This window comes from Juglans microcarpa x Juglans regia, chromosome 8S (genome assembly GCF_004785595.1).
Source record: "Juglans microcarpa x Juglans regia isolate MS1-56 chromosome 8S, Jm3101_v1.0, whole genome shotgun sequence".
Taxonomy (NCBI): Eukaryota; Viridiplantae; Streptophyta; class Magnoliopsida; order Fagales; family Juglandaceae; genus Juglans; species Juglans microcarpa x Juglans regia.
Genome location: NC_054609.1, coordinates 14,344,391 through 14,358,984, shown reverse-complemented (window position 1 = coordinate 14,358,984; position 14,594 = coordinate 14,344,391). Strand labels below are relative to the sequence as shown.

At 34.6% G+C, this 14,594-nt stretch overlaps 2 protein-coding genes across 4 annotated transcripts; both read right to left on the bottom strand.

The window, feature by feature from the left end:
- Positions 1 to 247: 247 nt before the first annotated feature.
- LOC121245105 (cleavage stimulating factor 64) lies at positions 248 to 6,521 on the bottom strand. Of its 2 annotated transcripts, none has more exons than XM_041143417.1 (7): positions 6,328 to 6,521; positions 6,076 to 6,153; positions 4,354 to 4,392; positions 3,689 to 4,267; positions 3,505 to 3,597; positions 805 to 996; positions 248 to 717 (listed from the first exon to the last, which is right to left on the bottom strand). In XM_041143417.1, the coding sequence occupies exons 1-7, from the start codon at positions 6,418 to 6,420 to the stop codon at positions 592 to 594; spliced, it is 1,200 nt and encodes a 399-aa protein (XP_040999351.1). In that variant the 5' UTR covers positions 6,421 to 6,521; the 3' UTR covers positions 248 to 591. The 2 variants fall into 2 exon arrangements, with proteins under 2 accessions (XP_040999351.1, XP_040999352.1); XM_041143418.1 differs by having other exon boundaries at positions 3,689 to 4,252.
- A 3,139-nt stretch (positions 6,522 to 9,660) lies between these two features.
- On the bottom strand, positions 9,661 to 13,602 carry LOC121245104 (IQ domain-containing protein IQM2-like). Of its 2 annotated transcripts, none has more exons than XM_041143415.1 (9): positions 13,331 to 13,602; positions 12,056 to 12,569; positions 11,846 to 11,960; positions 11,695 to 11,760; positions 11,504 to 11,592; positions 11,309 to 11,399; positions 10,971 to 11,210; positions 10,741 to 10,842; positions 9,661 to 10,631 (listed from the first exon to the last, which is right to left on the bottom strand). In XM_041143415.1, exons 2-9 carry the CDS (start codon positions 12,526 to 12,528, stop codon positions 9,825 to 9,827), a joined length of 1,983 nt encoding a protein of 660 aa, XP_040999349.1. In that variant the 5' UTR covers positions 12,529 to 12,569; positions 13,331 to 13,602; the 3' UTR covers positions 9,661 to 9,824. The 2 variants fall into 2 exon arrangements, with proteins under 2 accessions (XP_040999349.1, XP_040999350.1); XM_041143416.1 differs by lacking the exon at positions 13,331 to 13,602 and adding an exon at positions 13,115 to 13,258.
- Between the last annotated feature and the right edge of the window lie 992 nt (positions 13,603 to 14,594).

Sequence of the window (14,594 nt, the reverse complement as noted above, 5' to 3'; positions counted from 1 at the left end):
AAGGACTAGAGTACCCATACTCTATATCTACGAATCTCATGATTATACTTGTTTCGAGAAAGAAAAAAAAAAAATCCCAAATCCAGCATCATCCCTGATCCTGCAGACTTGGGCACTGTTTATGTAGAATATGGAGCTTTAAGCAGTCATTCCAAGGAAAAATAATACTCATTGTTGCAGATGCCTACTTCCAAAGCCGCAATAAATAAATATGAGAGAGAGAGAGAGAGAGAGAGAGAGAGACTTCATAAGAATCATGTTCACATATTTTCTATGCACCGGGGGGTCCACTACAAAATACGATAGACATAAATATTCGAGGCATAAACAACAGGATATGACAGAAGAATCTGGAAATGCAAAATACTAAAGAACTTCAACAACTCATTAAATGCAGCGAGCAAACATTTTTCATGATCATAAGCCGTAACCTAGTTTTTGGAATGGATTTTGTATCTTCTATATAATTCTTCACAACAGCTAATCCATAACCTAGAAACATAATAATGACATTCATCTCTCCCAAAGTAAATCTTAAAAAGGACGTTCGATGCCGTCCTTCCCTTCTAAATAAAATCAATTTCCATAGCCTCATTGGCGCAGTATTTGCTGCAGTTGAAGCACTTGATTCCTTTGCTCCGGAGGCAGGAGATTAATCTGTTCCGGAGTGAGGCTCATGACTTGTTGAAGTAGTGCCTTCTCCATCTCCGGTGTCAACTGGAAATGAGCAGCAGCAAAGTTGATCTCAAGACATTAACTAATGATCCAGTTGATATAAAATTCAAATAGTTGCAGAGATTTTACCGATTGGTTGCGCGCTGGCTGATTGCCAACACCCATCTGAGCAGGAACTACTGGTGGTGGTCCTGGAAGACCTGGATGCTGTGTTACTGTAGAATTCTCGGGCGGGCCAGACATCCAAGAAGATCCTCTATCCACTTGCATGGAATTTCCACCTTGATTGCTGAATTCTGTCCCTAAATGTTGACCTCCTCCCTTGAAAAATAAAAAGACAAAAGTGGATAAGGTAGCACAAAACATTTGCCAAATTGTCGAAACCATTCAGCAAAAATAATTTAGACATGGTTAGTAAAAGAAACTAGCAAGGGGCCATTGTATTGAGCATAAAATAGAAAGGTAAAAAGATTATGAAGCCTATTTCCATTTTTCTGAGGTAACAATTGATCAGGTCAATAAGTTATGCTAGTTTTATCAAACCATAACAAATAGTTCAATATCTGCGATGATGGTGGTGTAGTAACAAAAATATTAATCATTTTGAAAGTTCATCAATGTCAACAAATTGTCTACGTTCTAGACCTTCATATGCCTTTAAAAGAATTTGAACAATAAAAACAATCATTGAATAAATCTCAAACAAACATATAGTACTGAAACTATGCTAGATTGAAAACTCATATTGGTTAAAATATCTAGTACTCTAAAAGAAAATGATATTCATTCTAGATCTATAATTTCAAAAAGTGAAAAAGAAAATGAGATTATGTTATGTCATTTTACAGGTGGCAATATAACCAAATCTAATATCTACAAGAATTTTTGCAGTTTTGAACTGGGCTTTATCAAGAATTACAATGGGCTGATGTTAATTCTCTGTTCACTTAACCTGATTCAAACCAAACACCACCCATACATGACATGAAAAAACAGGTCAATGGTAGCATTTATGTGCGTGCCCAAATCTCACACACTAGAGCAGCTTCATCCATATTATATCAATACACAGCATTTAAGATTCAATAACCTACACCCCAATGACCCAAATCGGAAGAAGTCTCATGACAATCCCTAACTTTAAATTGATGACCCAAAAAATGGAGATCACAACCACCTGACGCATCCATCAACAAGATGATTTTTTTAATTTTTTAATAAGTAAAAATATTGTATATATCAAAAGGAGAAACCAAGTACACTAAATGTATACAAGAAAACACCTTGCCCAAAATGACCCAACAAGCCCCTAATGACCCAAAAAGCCCATAAAAAAACCAACCCAAAGTACATCCAGACCCGACCCCAATCCCTTGTTTCCCGTAAAACTAAAACTCTACCCGAACACCAACCCCAACACCTTGATTCCCGTCTTCACAATGCCCTCCCTTTAGACTTCCCTCTAGTTGAACTGCCACCCTTAGCGTCGTAGTTGATTGCCGAAAAAAGACATTGTAACTCTCTGCTTTTCTTGAAGCTTGATTTGGTTTCAAGTGTGCGGCTTGCCTCGATCGCAATAATTAGTTCGTTAAATTGTTCTTCACATCCTCCATATGAAATTCTCACAAACTGCTAAATCTCGTTAACTTTAGGCAGAATCCAATCTGCTATTGGAGGAAGAGAGACCAAGGGAGCCACAATATCCTCATCAAACTGCACTCCTGACTCTAGACATTCCTCTACACAAGGCACCAATGCCAAACCCATTGGTTCTCCAATAACTCCATTGGTTCTCTCCAATGGTATCGGGGTCCCCATTGGAGTTTTTGGGGTGACAGCAAGTCCCTTCACTTGCTGGGGATATTGATTTTTTAATTAAAAAGCAAACTGGTTCAAGGATGTGCAATGATAAAGGAAAATGGAAAAAATGAAATTTACATCAAATACCATGTCTTTTAGTTTGAAATCACTCTAATTGACTGGGGACCACCACTTTTATCATATCAAATGTACATAAAACTTTGTTTTCATGATCTAAATTCTCATTTTGAGTGTTCCAGGTAAAAAAAAAATTAGGAAATCACATAACCAAACATCTAGTTAAATTGACCATTCATAAATTTGATATATTAGTAGAGACAGTACATGCTGGTGAGTTACCAACTCTTTATTTATGTATGTTGGCAGGGTAAATTTTAAATGGGAACCCAGCTTGTTCAGGGTAGCTCAATCATGGGTATCCAAAACTCTTCCTCAAATCTCCCATCCTGAGACGTTAGACAAAAATGGTTTCTAAACATCCAAGCAAGAAAATGCGTGCATGATTATTTCTATTCCACAAAACCTGATTGTTATCCCCACCAGTTATACAGTAGCATAATTCCACCATAAAAAGTATCTATGAAACCTAGAAACCTACCTATTTCTATTCTTAACAATTACCGACTCTCTAAAGTCATCATTACTTGACTTAGAAATGCATACATATGGACACGGGAAAGCACAGTAAGCCTCGATCTATTTGCACAATATACCATCAGAATGGAGGGCCCTACCTACATACATGATTGAAAGAATCACCATGTAGGGTGTGCTTCAATCTAACATTCCAAGTATAGCTGTGATGTCCATCACAAAGCCAAAGAGAAACGATAAATTCATGCACCAATCAATAATAACTGTTCCCTTCTCATGTATACTTCATGTGCACTTGGGCTATGCCTCCTTTTCTTATGAATAAAATTCTTGATTACTTGTCAAAAAAAAAACTGTTCACAAAAGAATGGCTGGAAATGTAATACTGCGATCCAATGACTAAAATTACAATACCTGATACAATGATTGAGGTAGTGGCTGATTTAGAAGTGGTGGCTGCCCCTGTGGAAATGAAAGCCCAATGCTAGCAGGAGGTTTGCCGCCAGGCTGAACAATTTATTGATAAAAGAGAAAAATTTCAAACAATTTGTAACATCTAATACATTTAGCAATGACAACAATGTGATCTTCAGCTTACATGAAAAAACTGCTGTGACGGATGCTGAGAAGCACCAGGATGTTGGAAACCCACATTAGGCCCCATTTGGGGAGCATACTGATGATGGTAAGCTGGAACTGAAGGTAATCTAGGTTGCATTGGCAATGGTGGTTGAAGTGGCAGATGAGAAATTCCAGGTGTCTGTAGTGCCTGTTGCAACTGGTTGGTAGTATTTGGCATTTGAGGTTGTTGAAGCGGAGGTGGCTGTGAAGAAGAATAAAGAGGAAGTGAAGGGATATTAGGAAGTTGTGATGATTGCGGAAGAGACATAGGGGGCATTTGGGAAGTAATGTGTCCCTTTGGTGGCTGTGGCATCTGCAGGGGATGTGATGACATGGGCTGAGCCTGGAGATTTAGTGCAGGAACAGCAGCAGATGAGACAGGTATCGCAGCTTGATTTTGGTGTTGTTTCATTGTAGGAGGGATCTGAGATGCACCGGTTTGCTCCTGCAGACCCACTTGACCTGGTGATGAGTTAGCAGACTGAATATTTGATGGTAGAATAGGCTGTGCTGATTGTTGAGGATGCTGTGACACTGTTGGCTGGATATTTGGAATCTTAAAACAAAGCAAAATTTAGCAAATACATTAAAGCAAGAGAGACAACCTACAGGGCCAAAGCCTCATAAAGAACAAAAGAATACCGCTTGAGGGGGCTGGACCATTCCAAGCATAATTTGTGCCTGTTGAAATAATAGTATCAAATGTCAAATAAAAAGTTTAAGGTAATATATAACAATAACTGGGAAAAAAAAAAAAAAAAAACTATGCAACTACATAACCATCCATAGCATATATCACCCAGGCATGGTACTATACATCTCATTCGTCAAGAAAACAAAATGATTTCCAATGGGACCTTAACACATTTATAACTAACTTGCAAATTCCTAGACAAGCCATGGGAAAATTGCCTTATATTATTCTCAGATACTAAAAGTATCGCAAGATTGCATAAAGAACTAATAAAACTGGCTGGAAGATGATCCTGATCTGCATTATGTGGTGCATATGGCAAGAGGGTAACAATCGGACATTCGAAGATAAGGAGCGGTCACTAGAGGAACTTCGATCTTTATTTTTCCGTACTTTATTTCTATGGGCCATGGCTATAGATTTTAATGGCCTAGGGCTATGCCTATCTCTACTAATAATATCGTTTACTTATAAATAAATAAATAAAACTGGCCACTGCTCAGCCAACTACACCTTTAATGTTTTCTTGAATTTCAAAAATATATATATCCTAACAAGTTTAATAACTTGTTAATGTATTTGAGAAACATTAGTTTGAACTTGGTATATTACAAGGGCAGGGATAAAGGAAACAAAGTCTCTCAAAGATATATCCAAAATAAACATAAAAGAATTGGCTTTTTCTCTCATCACCTTACCGACTAATGGTGGCTTGATAATAACTTACGGTATTTGACTTTGATATTAGTTCCAGCATGGGCAGAAACAGTCTAGCAAATTGTCACTTGAACTTTGTTATGACACTTGCTAGTGTTCACAATGCCTACACTCTTGGTATATATCTTATTATCCCTAGGATGATATTCCCTATGTTTTTCAATACTTTCAAAATAGAGTTTTAAGGTGTGATTCAGTACAAGGAAAACCATTTCTGAAACAACACGTATTTGTACATTTACCAAATTTCTTAGGAAAAAAACAGCCCACCATCTACAGTTGAATATAACAAGAAGTGTGAGGAGGAAGAAAAGGAAGCAACTGTAGACCAATAAATCAACATGAGTTAAACTTGGCAGACAACTATTTCATATCAGAAATAATAAGTGAATGTTCGCAATCCAAAAGGAAGAACAATTTATATGCCCAAAAAATATGGACCTGTTTTCTCATAAAAATCAAAGACACTCTTCCCTTTCCCAAATCCCTCCCATCATGACAGTTTAGCCCAAGAACTCCCCAAGTTCAAAGGTACCACTTGTATGAAGTTGGTTAAACAAGAAACAGTTCCTAGTGGAGTCTTAGTAAGGTAGTATTTTCTCCGTATTACCAATATGGAATTAGGCGGTTCAGATTATGCAAAAAAAAAAAAAAAAATCAACGCAATCTCAAACAAAAATAACGACATAAAATAGAAAAATATAATAAAAATAACAGTGCTCCTAGATAATTAAATAACACTTGCAAACACCACTTGGACAAATAGATTCAATTTTAGCATTGGTTTAAATGAATTTGATTCTTCAAACAAAAAGAAACAATAACACAAAGTAAAACCCTAATTGCACGAAGTGTTTCCCATTGAAGAAAACACCGAATTTCACACCCCTTCAAAATGGGAAAAAAAATAAATGAAACGAAACAGGTCTATTTCTAAACCTAAAAATAAATACCTGAAAAAGGGCTTTGGTTAGGAGCGGGTTCTGGATGAGGATCTGCCTCGCCTGTTGCTGGTTCTGTTCGATCAGAGTCTGTAGTGGGATAAAACAAATACATTATAGCAATTATATTTTACGAGATATGAGGCGGTAGAAAGTTCCGGAAGTAAGCAAAGGAAGGTAGGAATGAGGAAACAAAATTCAGTTCAAGAAAATTGGAGAGAGAGAGAGAGAGACAGAGAGAGAGAGAGAGAGATGATGGTAGACCTTCATCTGAGACATGATTTCATAGAGCTGGTGCTTAGACATTCCAGCAAAGTTGGCCGATAAGCCGTCGCCGGCGACTTGTTTTCCCGCCATTGTTTCAGAGGGGAAGAGACCGTTTTCAACTTTTCGGGGGAAGTAGGATTTTATTTGTTTTATGTTGGGTTAGCCTGAGCTCACCGGTCGGAGAAAAGGAAATATTTATGCATCGCCTACAGCTGCAGTACATCTCATGTGCTGCGGTTAAAAAAATTAAAAAATAATGTGAGATGTACTGCGAGTTATATGTTAATATATAGTAAGCTTCCGAAAAAAATGGTTACTCTTTTTTTTTTTTTTTCTCTTCTTACTTTCATATTTTAATCATTTTTTTTTCCAAAATAGTTCATTTTAATAATTTTTTGTTACTAAAAGCTTATTTTAATAAATTAGATACAAAAAATAAATTCACGTAATAATATAAACAAATGATTAATTATTTTCTTTTTTTTTAAATAAATCTATTTCTTATATCATTTTCAAAGTATTTTATTTTTACTTATATTAAGTCTCGTTTGGATTTAAAGTTTATCTCAACTTATCTCATCTTAATTTATTTATTTATTATAAATTTATCAAATTGTCATATAAAATATAATAAACAATTTAATTTTTCAATCTTAAAATAATAATAATATAAAAAAATAATATTCTAACAATATTTTATTCAACTTTTAACTTTCATTATAACTCATCTCATCTCAATACACTATTCAAACCTCACCTAAGTCTACAGCAATTCTTTTAGTTAATTCTATTGTAATTATTTAAACAATTTTGATTTCTTAGGGCTGTTTTTTATTTCACATTTTTTTTTTTTACTTGATCCCTTCAAAAAAGAAAAGACCATTTAGTTTTTATTTTCCAATATAAAAAACTATAAATTTAAATAATAAAGGACAAAATCACTCTTCCTTCTTTCATTAATATTTTGTCTTCTTCCCATTAAACCACATCATCCATTCATGCGTTAGAAAAAAACTTCTTGTTTTATGTATAGTATTTTGTCTTCTAAAGTTGGTAATAAAAAAAGATTTGTGTTTAAATAATTTCACACAATCAAGTCATAAATAGAGTTAAAACTACAATAAAATTAAAACACAAACATTTTTCATGTGTGAAGCGACTAGTTACATCAAGAATGGAAGACTATATGAGGGGAAAATGTTCTGTACTGACTCTTATCCTCCTATCTATTTGTGTTGACATGACATTATCCATCAATACCTAAATTTGTAATTTTATAAAACATGAGGTGATTTATTAGTTAAAATCCTTAGAGGTTGCCTTTAAGGTTTTGGTGGTATGCTCTCTCTAGATCTAAGATTTTAATCATCTTAAGTGCAAACATTTTTTAAAAACTATAGATTGGGAGAACTTCTCCTTAAATTACCCAATATATAATTGCGAGAAACTTCTTATCGAGAACTTGTACACCTCAGAATTAGTTGAGAGTTTGTTCTCGGATATCCAATATCAACAAAAATTATTAGTTTATAGACAATGTCGCATTAGCACAGTATAATAGAAGATAAAAGTGCAGTGCATAACATAACTCTTAAATCAGGACTTTAGATATTGCAAGTAATGTCCCTATGCAATAGTTGGGTCTTTTGGGGAGTAACTTTGTTGTCCAAGCATGGAGCCATCTCCCACCGTTGATGGGATGTTGGATCATTAAGAAGACAAAATGTTTTGATCAGCCTTGCTATAAAGTAGAAACCCAATCAAAGAAGAGCAAAACCAAAAAGATGGTATCATGCCAAAAGTAACATATATCATTGAAAAGCCCTGTAATTGTCTCTGATTTCAGATGCATCAAACATTATGCAATTTGGACTTCTGTAGAAGTTCTTATGATAATTTCACTTCCTTTCAATTTTCTTTTGGTTTATTCAACATGTTCTTTTTCTCTAAGTGTCCATTATTGTTCCCAAGTATTCTTTTTTTTTTTTCCAATAATGAGAAGACTAATATTATTTACCAATCTCGAAAATAATATTCTTTTGACGGTATAATTAGGGCTGTAAATGAATCAGTCTGTTCGATAGCTCGCTCGGTACTCGCCCAGTTAAACTCGAATCTGAACTCGACTCGTGGGAAAAAAAAAAACTCACCCGTGAAAGCATATACCCGCTTGATTAGTAAATAACATATACCCGACAAAACTCGACTCGACTCAGTTAAGACTCACTCATTAAGGACCACTCGTTTATGCCCGAGTTAACTTGTTAGCTCGACTCGATTAAATTTCATTCATATATTGATAAATATATACATACACCTATGTATATGTATATATATATATATATGTATTAGCTAATAATATAAGCATAGTACTTTTATAATTAAATATATAATATGTAGCCTAATTACTTATGGCTATATATTGAATATACTTCATAACTATATTTTATAATTTGTGCAATAATTAGTCGATAAGATTTAATAATTTCGTATACTAGTATGTGAGAACTATATATGAAATAAATATATGTTATCATATTATGTGTATGTATTTATAATTTCTGTAGGCATATAATATATTGTTATTATGGATAAATATCAATTAGTTAGATATTAATTATTTATAAATTTTTAAAATCTAATAATTCAATAGAGGTTCTACTTGTTAGTTGTACAAATTAAATATTAGATTTTTAATTTTTTATCTATCTAATTTATTAATTATTAAATCTTATTAAATAAATAAATAATTCAAGCTGAGCTCGAGCTCTTTTTGGAACGAGCTCGACCTCAATCTCGAGTTGAAAATTTAGCTTGCCGAGTTGAGCTCAAACAAAGAATAAATAAAAATCTCGAACTCGAGTTCGAGTTTGAGTATTTTGAGTTAAGCCGAGCTCAGCAAAAGATCAGCTCGATTACAACCCTAGGTATAATTCCTCGTCGACATGCTTGAAAATACAAGTCCCAATGAGATCAATTAGATGTTGAATCACTCTAGTGGATTGGATTATTCATAGGTTTGTGGTGTTCATCCCTACAAAGCAGAATTTTCCTAACGTAAATATCAAAAGACAAAAAGTGTCGTTCAGATTTGGCAGGACGGCTAGTGTGACAGAATTGGCAGTAGAAAGTTGAGAAGCATAGACACGCTTGGGATTGTTCCTTAATTTTCTCTGGTGATACATGACTAGCCTCTTGTAAAAGGCATAAAAAGTGTCAACCTAGCCAAGTCTCTATTCAAATCTTGAGGCTCAATGGATCGGTAACACCATTGAATCTGTAAAGTTCAGTAATAAACACTGCTATAGAAGATTGAATATCTTCATATGCATTCAAAGGGCATCGAACCCACAAAATTCTACAGTTATCCTCTTCTATTGTTGTACAAGAAAAAAATGTGTACATGATTTTAAATGGAAAGAATGAGAAAGAATTCCTATACCATCTTTTCTATTCACACAAAAGAATAGATCAATCAGGAAATCTGTTCTTACTCAAAACATGTGACCAATTGCACTTGTTGATGCTCCTCTAATCAATGGGGAGGATTGTGTTCTTGAATGGTGATTGATTCTTTGGGAGAAATTTCCTTCCTTGGGTCTAGGCGATGTTGTGGTTGGTGCCATTTCACCGCCAGAACTTCTTGGTGTCATCACCTTTGAGCTCAGCCCTCTAACAAGTTGAGGAGACAAGTAAGATCTAGAACAGGCGGCACTTCTTGGAGATAAGTTCACTTGCTCCAAAGCTTGGAACTGGAGCTTTGAGGGATAGTCCCTTACACAGCCAATTCGGGGTCCAGCTCCAGTAGTCCATTTGAAAGATAATTGCTTACCTAATTGATAGGACTTCATTCCTTTATGTGAATTAATCCTTTTGAGAATTGATTCTTCAGGAATGATTTCCACTTCATTCTCTTCATGTTGTTCATTAAACTCGTTCTGCTTCGGAACCATCTGCTCCAGTTCAGAAGGAAATGCTTCTTCTGCCGTTTCATAACCATCCATGGGAGATTCAGCTGGCAAACTGTTACAACTTGATCCCAATTCATTCCTTATTGGTATTTCAAGGTTAGCCAATTTTTTACCAAGCCTTCGTAACCGGCTTGACATGGGCAGTTCCAATGCAGCAGTAGTCTCATCTTCTATCAAATAAGTTCTCTCTTGAATTAAGTCTTCAGCATTGGTCCCTTCAGTCTCGGAGCCACTCAACTTTTGAGTCAAGTCCTCTTCAGATGAACTTCTGAGATGAATACTGCTTCTTTGCTTGCTAAACAATTCATCTTCCTCATCATCTGGACTCATCTGAATGTACCAGAAAATAACATTCTCAGCATATTGGCTTCTAATTATTATCTGTAACAAAAAAAGAAGGATAAGCATTTCCAAGAATATAAAGCCCCATTGTGTTTACCTTCACATCTGTGAGACTCACGTTATTCCCTTTGAGAAAGGTGACAAAGTCCTTAAAATTTTCTTCTGTAGGTCGATAATGACCACTGTGAGGCCAAACTGCCTGATGAAGTAGCGATTATTAAGAAACTGTGGTGAAAATGGAACTATAATTGAACAGAAGAAAAATCTATTAGTTTTTTCCATTCTTCTACCATGATAATTCCTTGAGATATGATGCAATAGCTATACCTTTAGGATGCCATCCTCAATAACTAATCTCCCTGCAGCAGACGTAGCTCCTCCGGCCAAGAAGCTAGAATGCTGGAAAGTACCTTTCTTCTTCTTGCCAACATACAAGGTCATGGATGTGCTTAGGACAAAAATCCACTTGGCATCCTTGTCTTCTTCAGTGGTGTCAAGGAGCTTCTCTGATTGCTTGTAGAAGAACTTTCCATCCTCCACAACAACTTCATAGGCCATCCTTTCCATCTATAAAAAGGTGAAAAAAGAAGGGAGAAAAACTATCATTAAATAACGTGAAAACAAATTAAAATAAAGGATGATAAAGTAAAGAAATAAATGCTTACCGGACCCAAATATTTGATACACTGCTGCTGGAGTTTTGATCGAGGGCATCTTTCAACAAGATTTACTTCCTTCCCTTCTCCTATATCCAGCCTGAATTTCCAAAACCAGCATAATTATATTTAAATCCAAATACTTGACATGTGGAATCAAAATTCTCAGTAGTGAAGGAAAAAATTTTGAGTAAAGAATATTACCAGTAGAAGAAGGGTTCTTTACACTGACAATGAAGCCAATTATCATAGTAATAGTGTAAATTATGTCCATATCGATGCCGTGGGTCAATCTGTTTTAGAAAGATATTAAAAAAAAAAAAAAATCAGTATAGAATGATGAAGAAAAAAAAGACAAATTCTTACGCTAATTTTTTCTGGTGCAATTGACTTACAGCTTCAAGCCAGTGTTGTAAAGCAAGTTTCTGAGCTCTATCATTCTTTGATAAACCTTTTCCGACCTGCAGTAACAAAGAGATGCTTAAACTTCGAAATAAATAACACAACACAAAAGCAGAGCATTACAGCAATATGTTTAAAATTTACCTTGGCCGCTCTGGTTCTTGCTCTTGACCATCGCGAAATGGCAGATTCATGCTTCTCAATATCAAAGAATGATATAGAACTTCTTTTTAGTTCAGCAAAATCTAAGAGCTTCCACCTATCATTAAGACATAATTGCATTAGCACTAGACAGAAAGACATCAGATTTTTGTAAAAAAGGACAGTGTTGGTGCATGTAAACAGGATGTATACCAGCTCTGCTCAACCAGAACTGCACAATCTGCCAGCTTCCTTCTGGTTCGGAAACTTTTGTACACTTTCTGCAACTTTAGTGCAGCCACATCCTTGGGATTAGGGGGATCCAAAATTGGCAATGATTGGATCATCGCCACATGACCATCTGATCTTGGGGATTGATTATCCATCACTTTGTTTTGTTGTATTTTTGACTCAATGTGCATATTATCCTCTAATGAAGGAGCCTTGACTGAGACCATTTCTTCCAATTCGCCACTCTTAAAGCTAGACGATGCTTCTAATTTCATCTTCCCACAACATAAGGATTTGAATATCATGGGTTCAGAATCTCGACTGTTGAAACTGACAGATCGCACTGGAGTTTTTATTTCATCCTTCCCAAAACTGATGGACTTGACAATGATAGATTCTAAGCCATTTTCCACGTCACTGTCATTGGAAAATGGGCAGGAAAAAGAAATCCCCATTTTACAAGGAAAGGTGTCTTGGCAATACTAAAATCAAATTCCTGTCAAAACAAAACGAATACATAGAAGTTAATGGAAGTAACATGATTTATAATCCATCATGAATAGCAAACATATCAAATAAAGGACCATAGCAAGCTGCTGTCAACATGAACTGCAAAAAACTTTCAAATTTGAGAAACCAGAGAAATCTTCAAAAAACAAACAATCAAAATATGAGCTTCGATCTACGAAACCTATGGATTCAAAAGTAATTGATTGGAACGGGGAAAAGCTAAGAAACGCTACTTTCTCTTAATAACATTGTCTATTAGGTAGAACGATCAATGTTTGATATAACTGGGGAAGACAAGCATGTCACTTTCCCATCAACCAAACAATAAGTTGACAATAAACCCAATAGAAAAGACCATGGATCTGGACGACCGATGATCCAAAAAAAAAAAATTTCAAACCGAGAGGAAAAAAAAAGGCAAAACACTTCCCTTTGAAACGCAAAACCCACTACAGAAAACACTAACTACCCATTTTCATTCAAAGAGAAGATTTCTCAAGCGAATAATCTAACGAAATCAGAAAATTATACCATGTCATCATATTCCAACTCACAGCACCCAGAGCACGCATTTCATCAGAATAGGATAAAATAACAAAGGCTGAAGCAGATATATAAATATGTATACCATTCTGTGGCTCCCTCTCAATGAACTAGAAAACAGATCAGCAACAAGAAAACCATACGAGGCAGACCAACACTAAAGAAGGGAACTTCAAAACCGAAAAAAAAAAGTAAGTGCTGTACCTTAAATTGAGGATCAATGATTGAACCAAGAAATGTGTGTATTAATGGAAAATAACTCCGAATTTAATGGGTGGGTGGGTGGGCAATTTTTTTCTTTTTGTTCCTAGTGAGAGATTGGCTTCCAAAGATAATATTGCAAGGAGAGGCTTCTCTCTCTCTCTCTCTCTTTCTATGCAAAGCTAAAACTTGAACGTTTATAACTTCGGACGCTGAGTGTATTACTATTATATAGTGGACAGGAGAGAGAGAGAGCGAGAGAGAGAGTGCCATTTTCCAACCACATGAGCAGGCCAGGACTGGAAGAAGGACGTAATTTGGAAGCCTACGACCATACTTCCCAAAATTTTCCGACTTTTTATTTCCAATAACAGGGCAAAAGAGTTTTATTATCATCATTTCTATACATCACATTTAATTTAATTTTTATTATTTTATTCTTCCTAAAAACCATAAATGTTCATTTTCTATTTTTTTTCTTTAATGGATAAAAACCATAATTCATTTTCCATTTTTCTTTTTATCTTTTTATCTTTTTCTTGCAATTTCCTAATTTTTTTTTATTTTTTTATGATCCAAATTAATTTTTCCTTTGCTTTGTTTCCTTTATTATGCAATTTTTATTCCTGTTAACTTTAGGAATCCAAATGGATCCTGTAATGTTCATAAATCTTGATTCTTGGGATGTTCTTTTGAGAAATATTAAACTTTATTTGAGATTTGACCATTTTTTATTCTCTAGGCTTGGCAATACATTTTTTTTTTAATTATTATTATTAATGGTAAAGGAAAGCACTCGGAATGTACTTTGATATGAAATGGGCAATTTTTAATAGAGCGATATATGCTAATGAGCTTTTACTCGTACTCTTCTAGTCTTCTGTGTTTGGTAAGAAGATTTTGCTTTATTTTCTCGGAAATTGTCATTCTCTCATAAAGGTCAATTTCACTACAAGTCAGAGTGTAATCTTTGGAATTGTTTTCTCTCTTTTATTTTAAAATTATGTTATAAAACTTATATAGTAAGTAAGGGGATGGTAGGATAATCAGATGAAATCAGAATTATGTAAATAGTAGTCAAATGGTTTGAATTGAGTTGTTTTATTGAGTTTTTAGAAATGAGTGAGAAAAAAGTTGAATAAAAATGTTATAAACTTAAAAAAATTTTAAAATATTATTTTTTAAAATTATTTTTGTTTTGAAATTTGAAAAAAGTTGAATTATTTTTTATGTTTTATTTGAAAGTTGTAATAATTAGATAATAATT

Coding starts and splice junctions, on each gene's coding strand:
- LOC121245105 (XM_041143417.1), bottom strand. CDS start 6,420: ATGGCGGGAAAACAAGTCGCCGGCGACGGCTTATCGGCCAACTTTGCT. Junction 3,598..3,688: donor CGTCACAGCAGTTTTTTCAT/GTAAGCTGAAGA, acceptor TAAATTGTTCAG/CCTGGCGGCAAACCTCCTGC. Junction 997..3,504: donor TACCTCAATCATTGTATCAG/GTATTGTAATTT, acceptor TTATTTTTCAAG/GGAGGAGGTCAACATTTAGG.
- LOC121245104 (XM_041143415.1), bottom strand. CDS start 12,528: ATGGGGATTTCTTTTTCCTGCCCATTTTCCAATGACAGTGACGTGGAA. Junction 11,961..12,055: donor GTTCTGGTTGAGCAGAGCTG/GTATACATCCTG, acceptor TCTTAATGATAG/GTGGAAGCTCTTAGATTTTG. Junction 10,843..10,970: donor TTGAGGATGGCATCCTAAAG/GTATAGCTATTG, acceptor CTACTTCATCAG/GCAGTTTGGCCTCACAGTGG.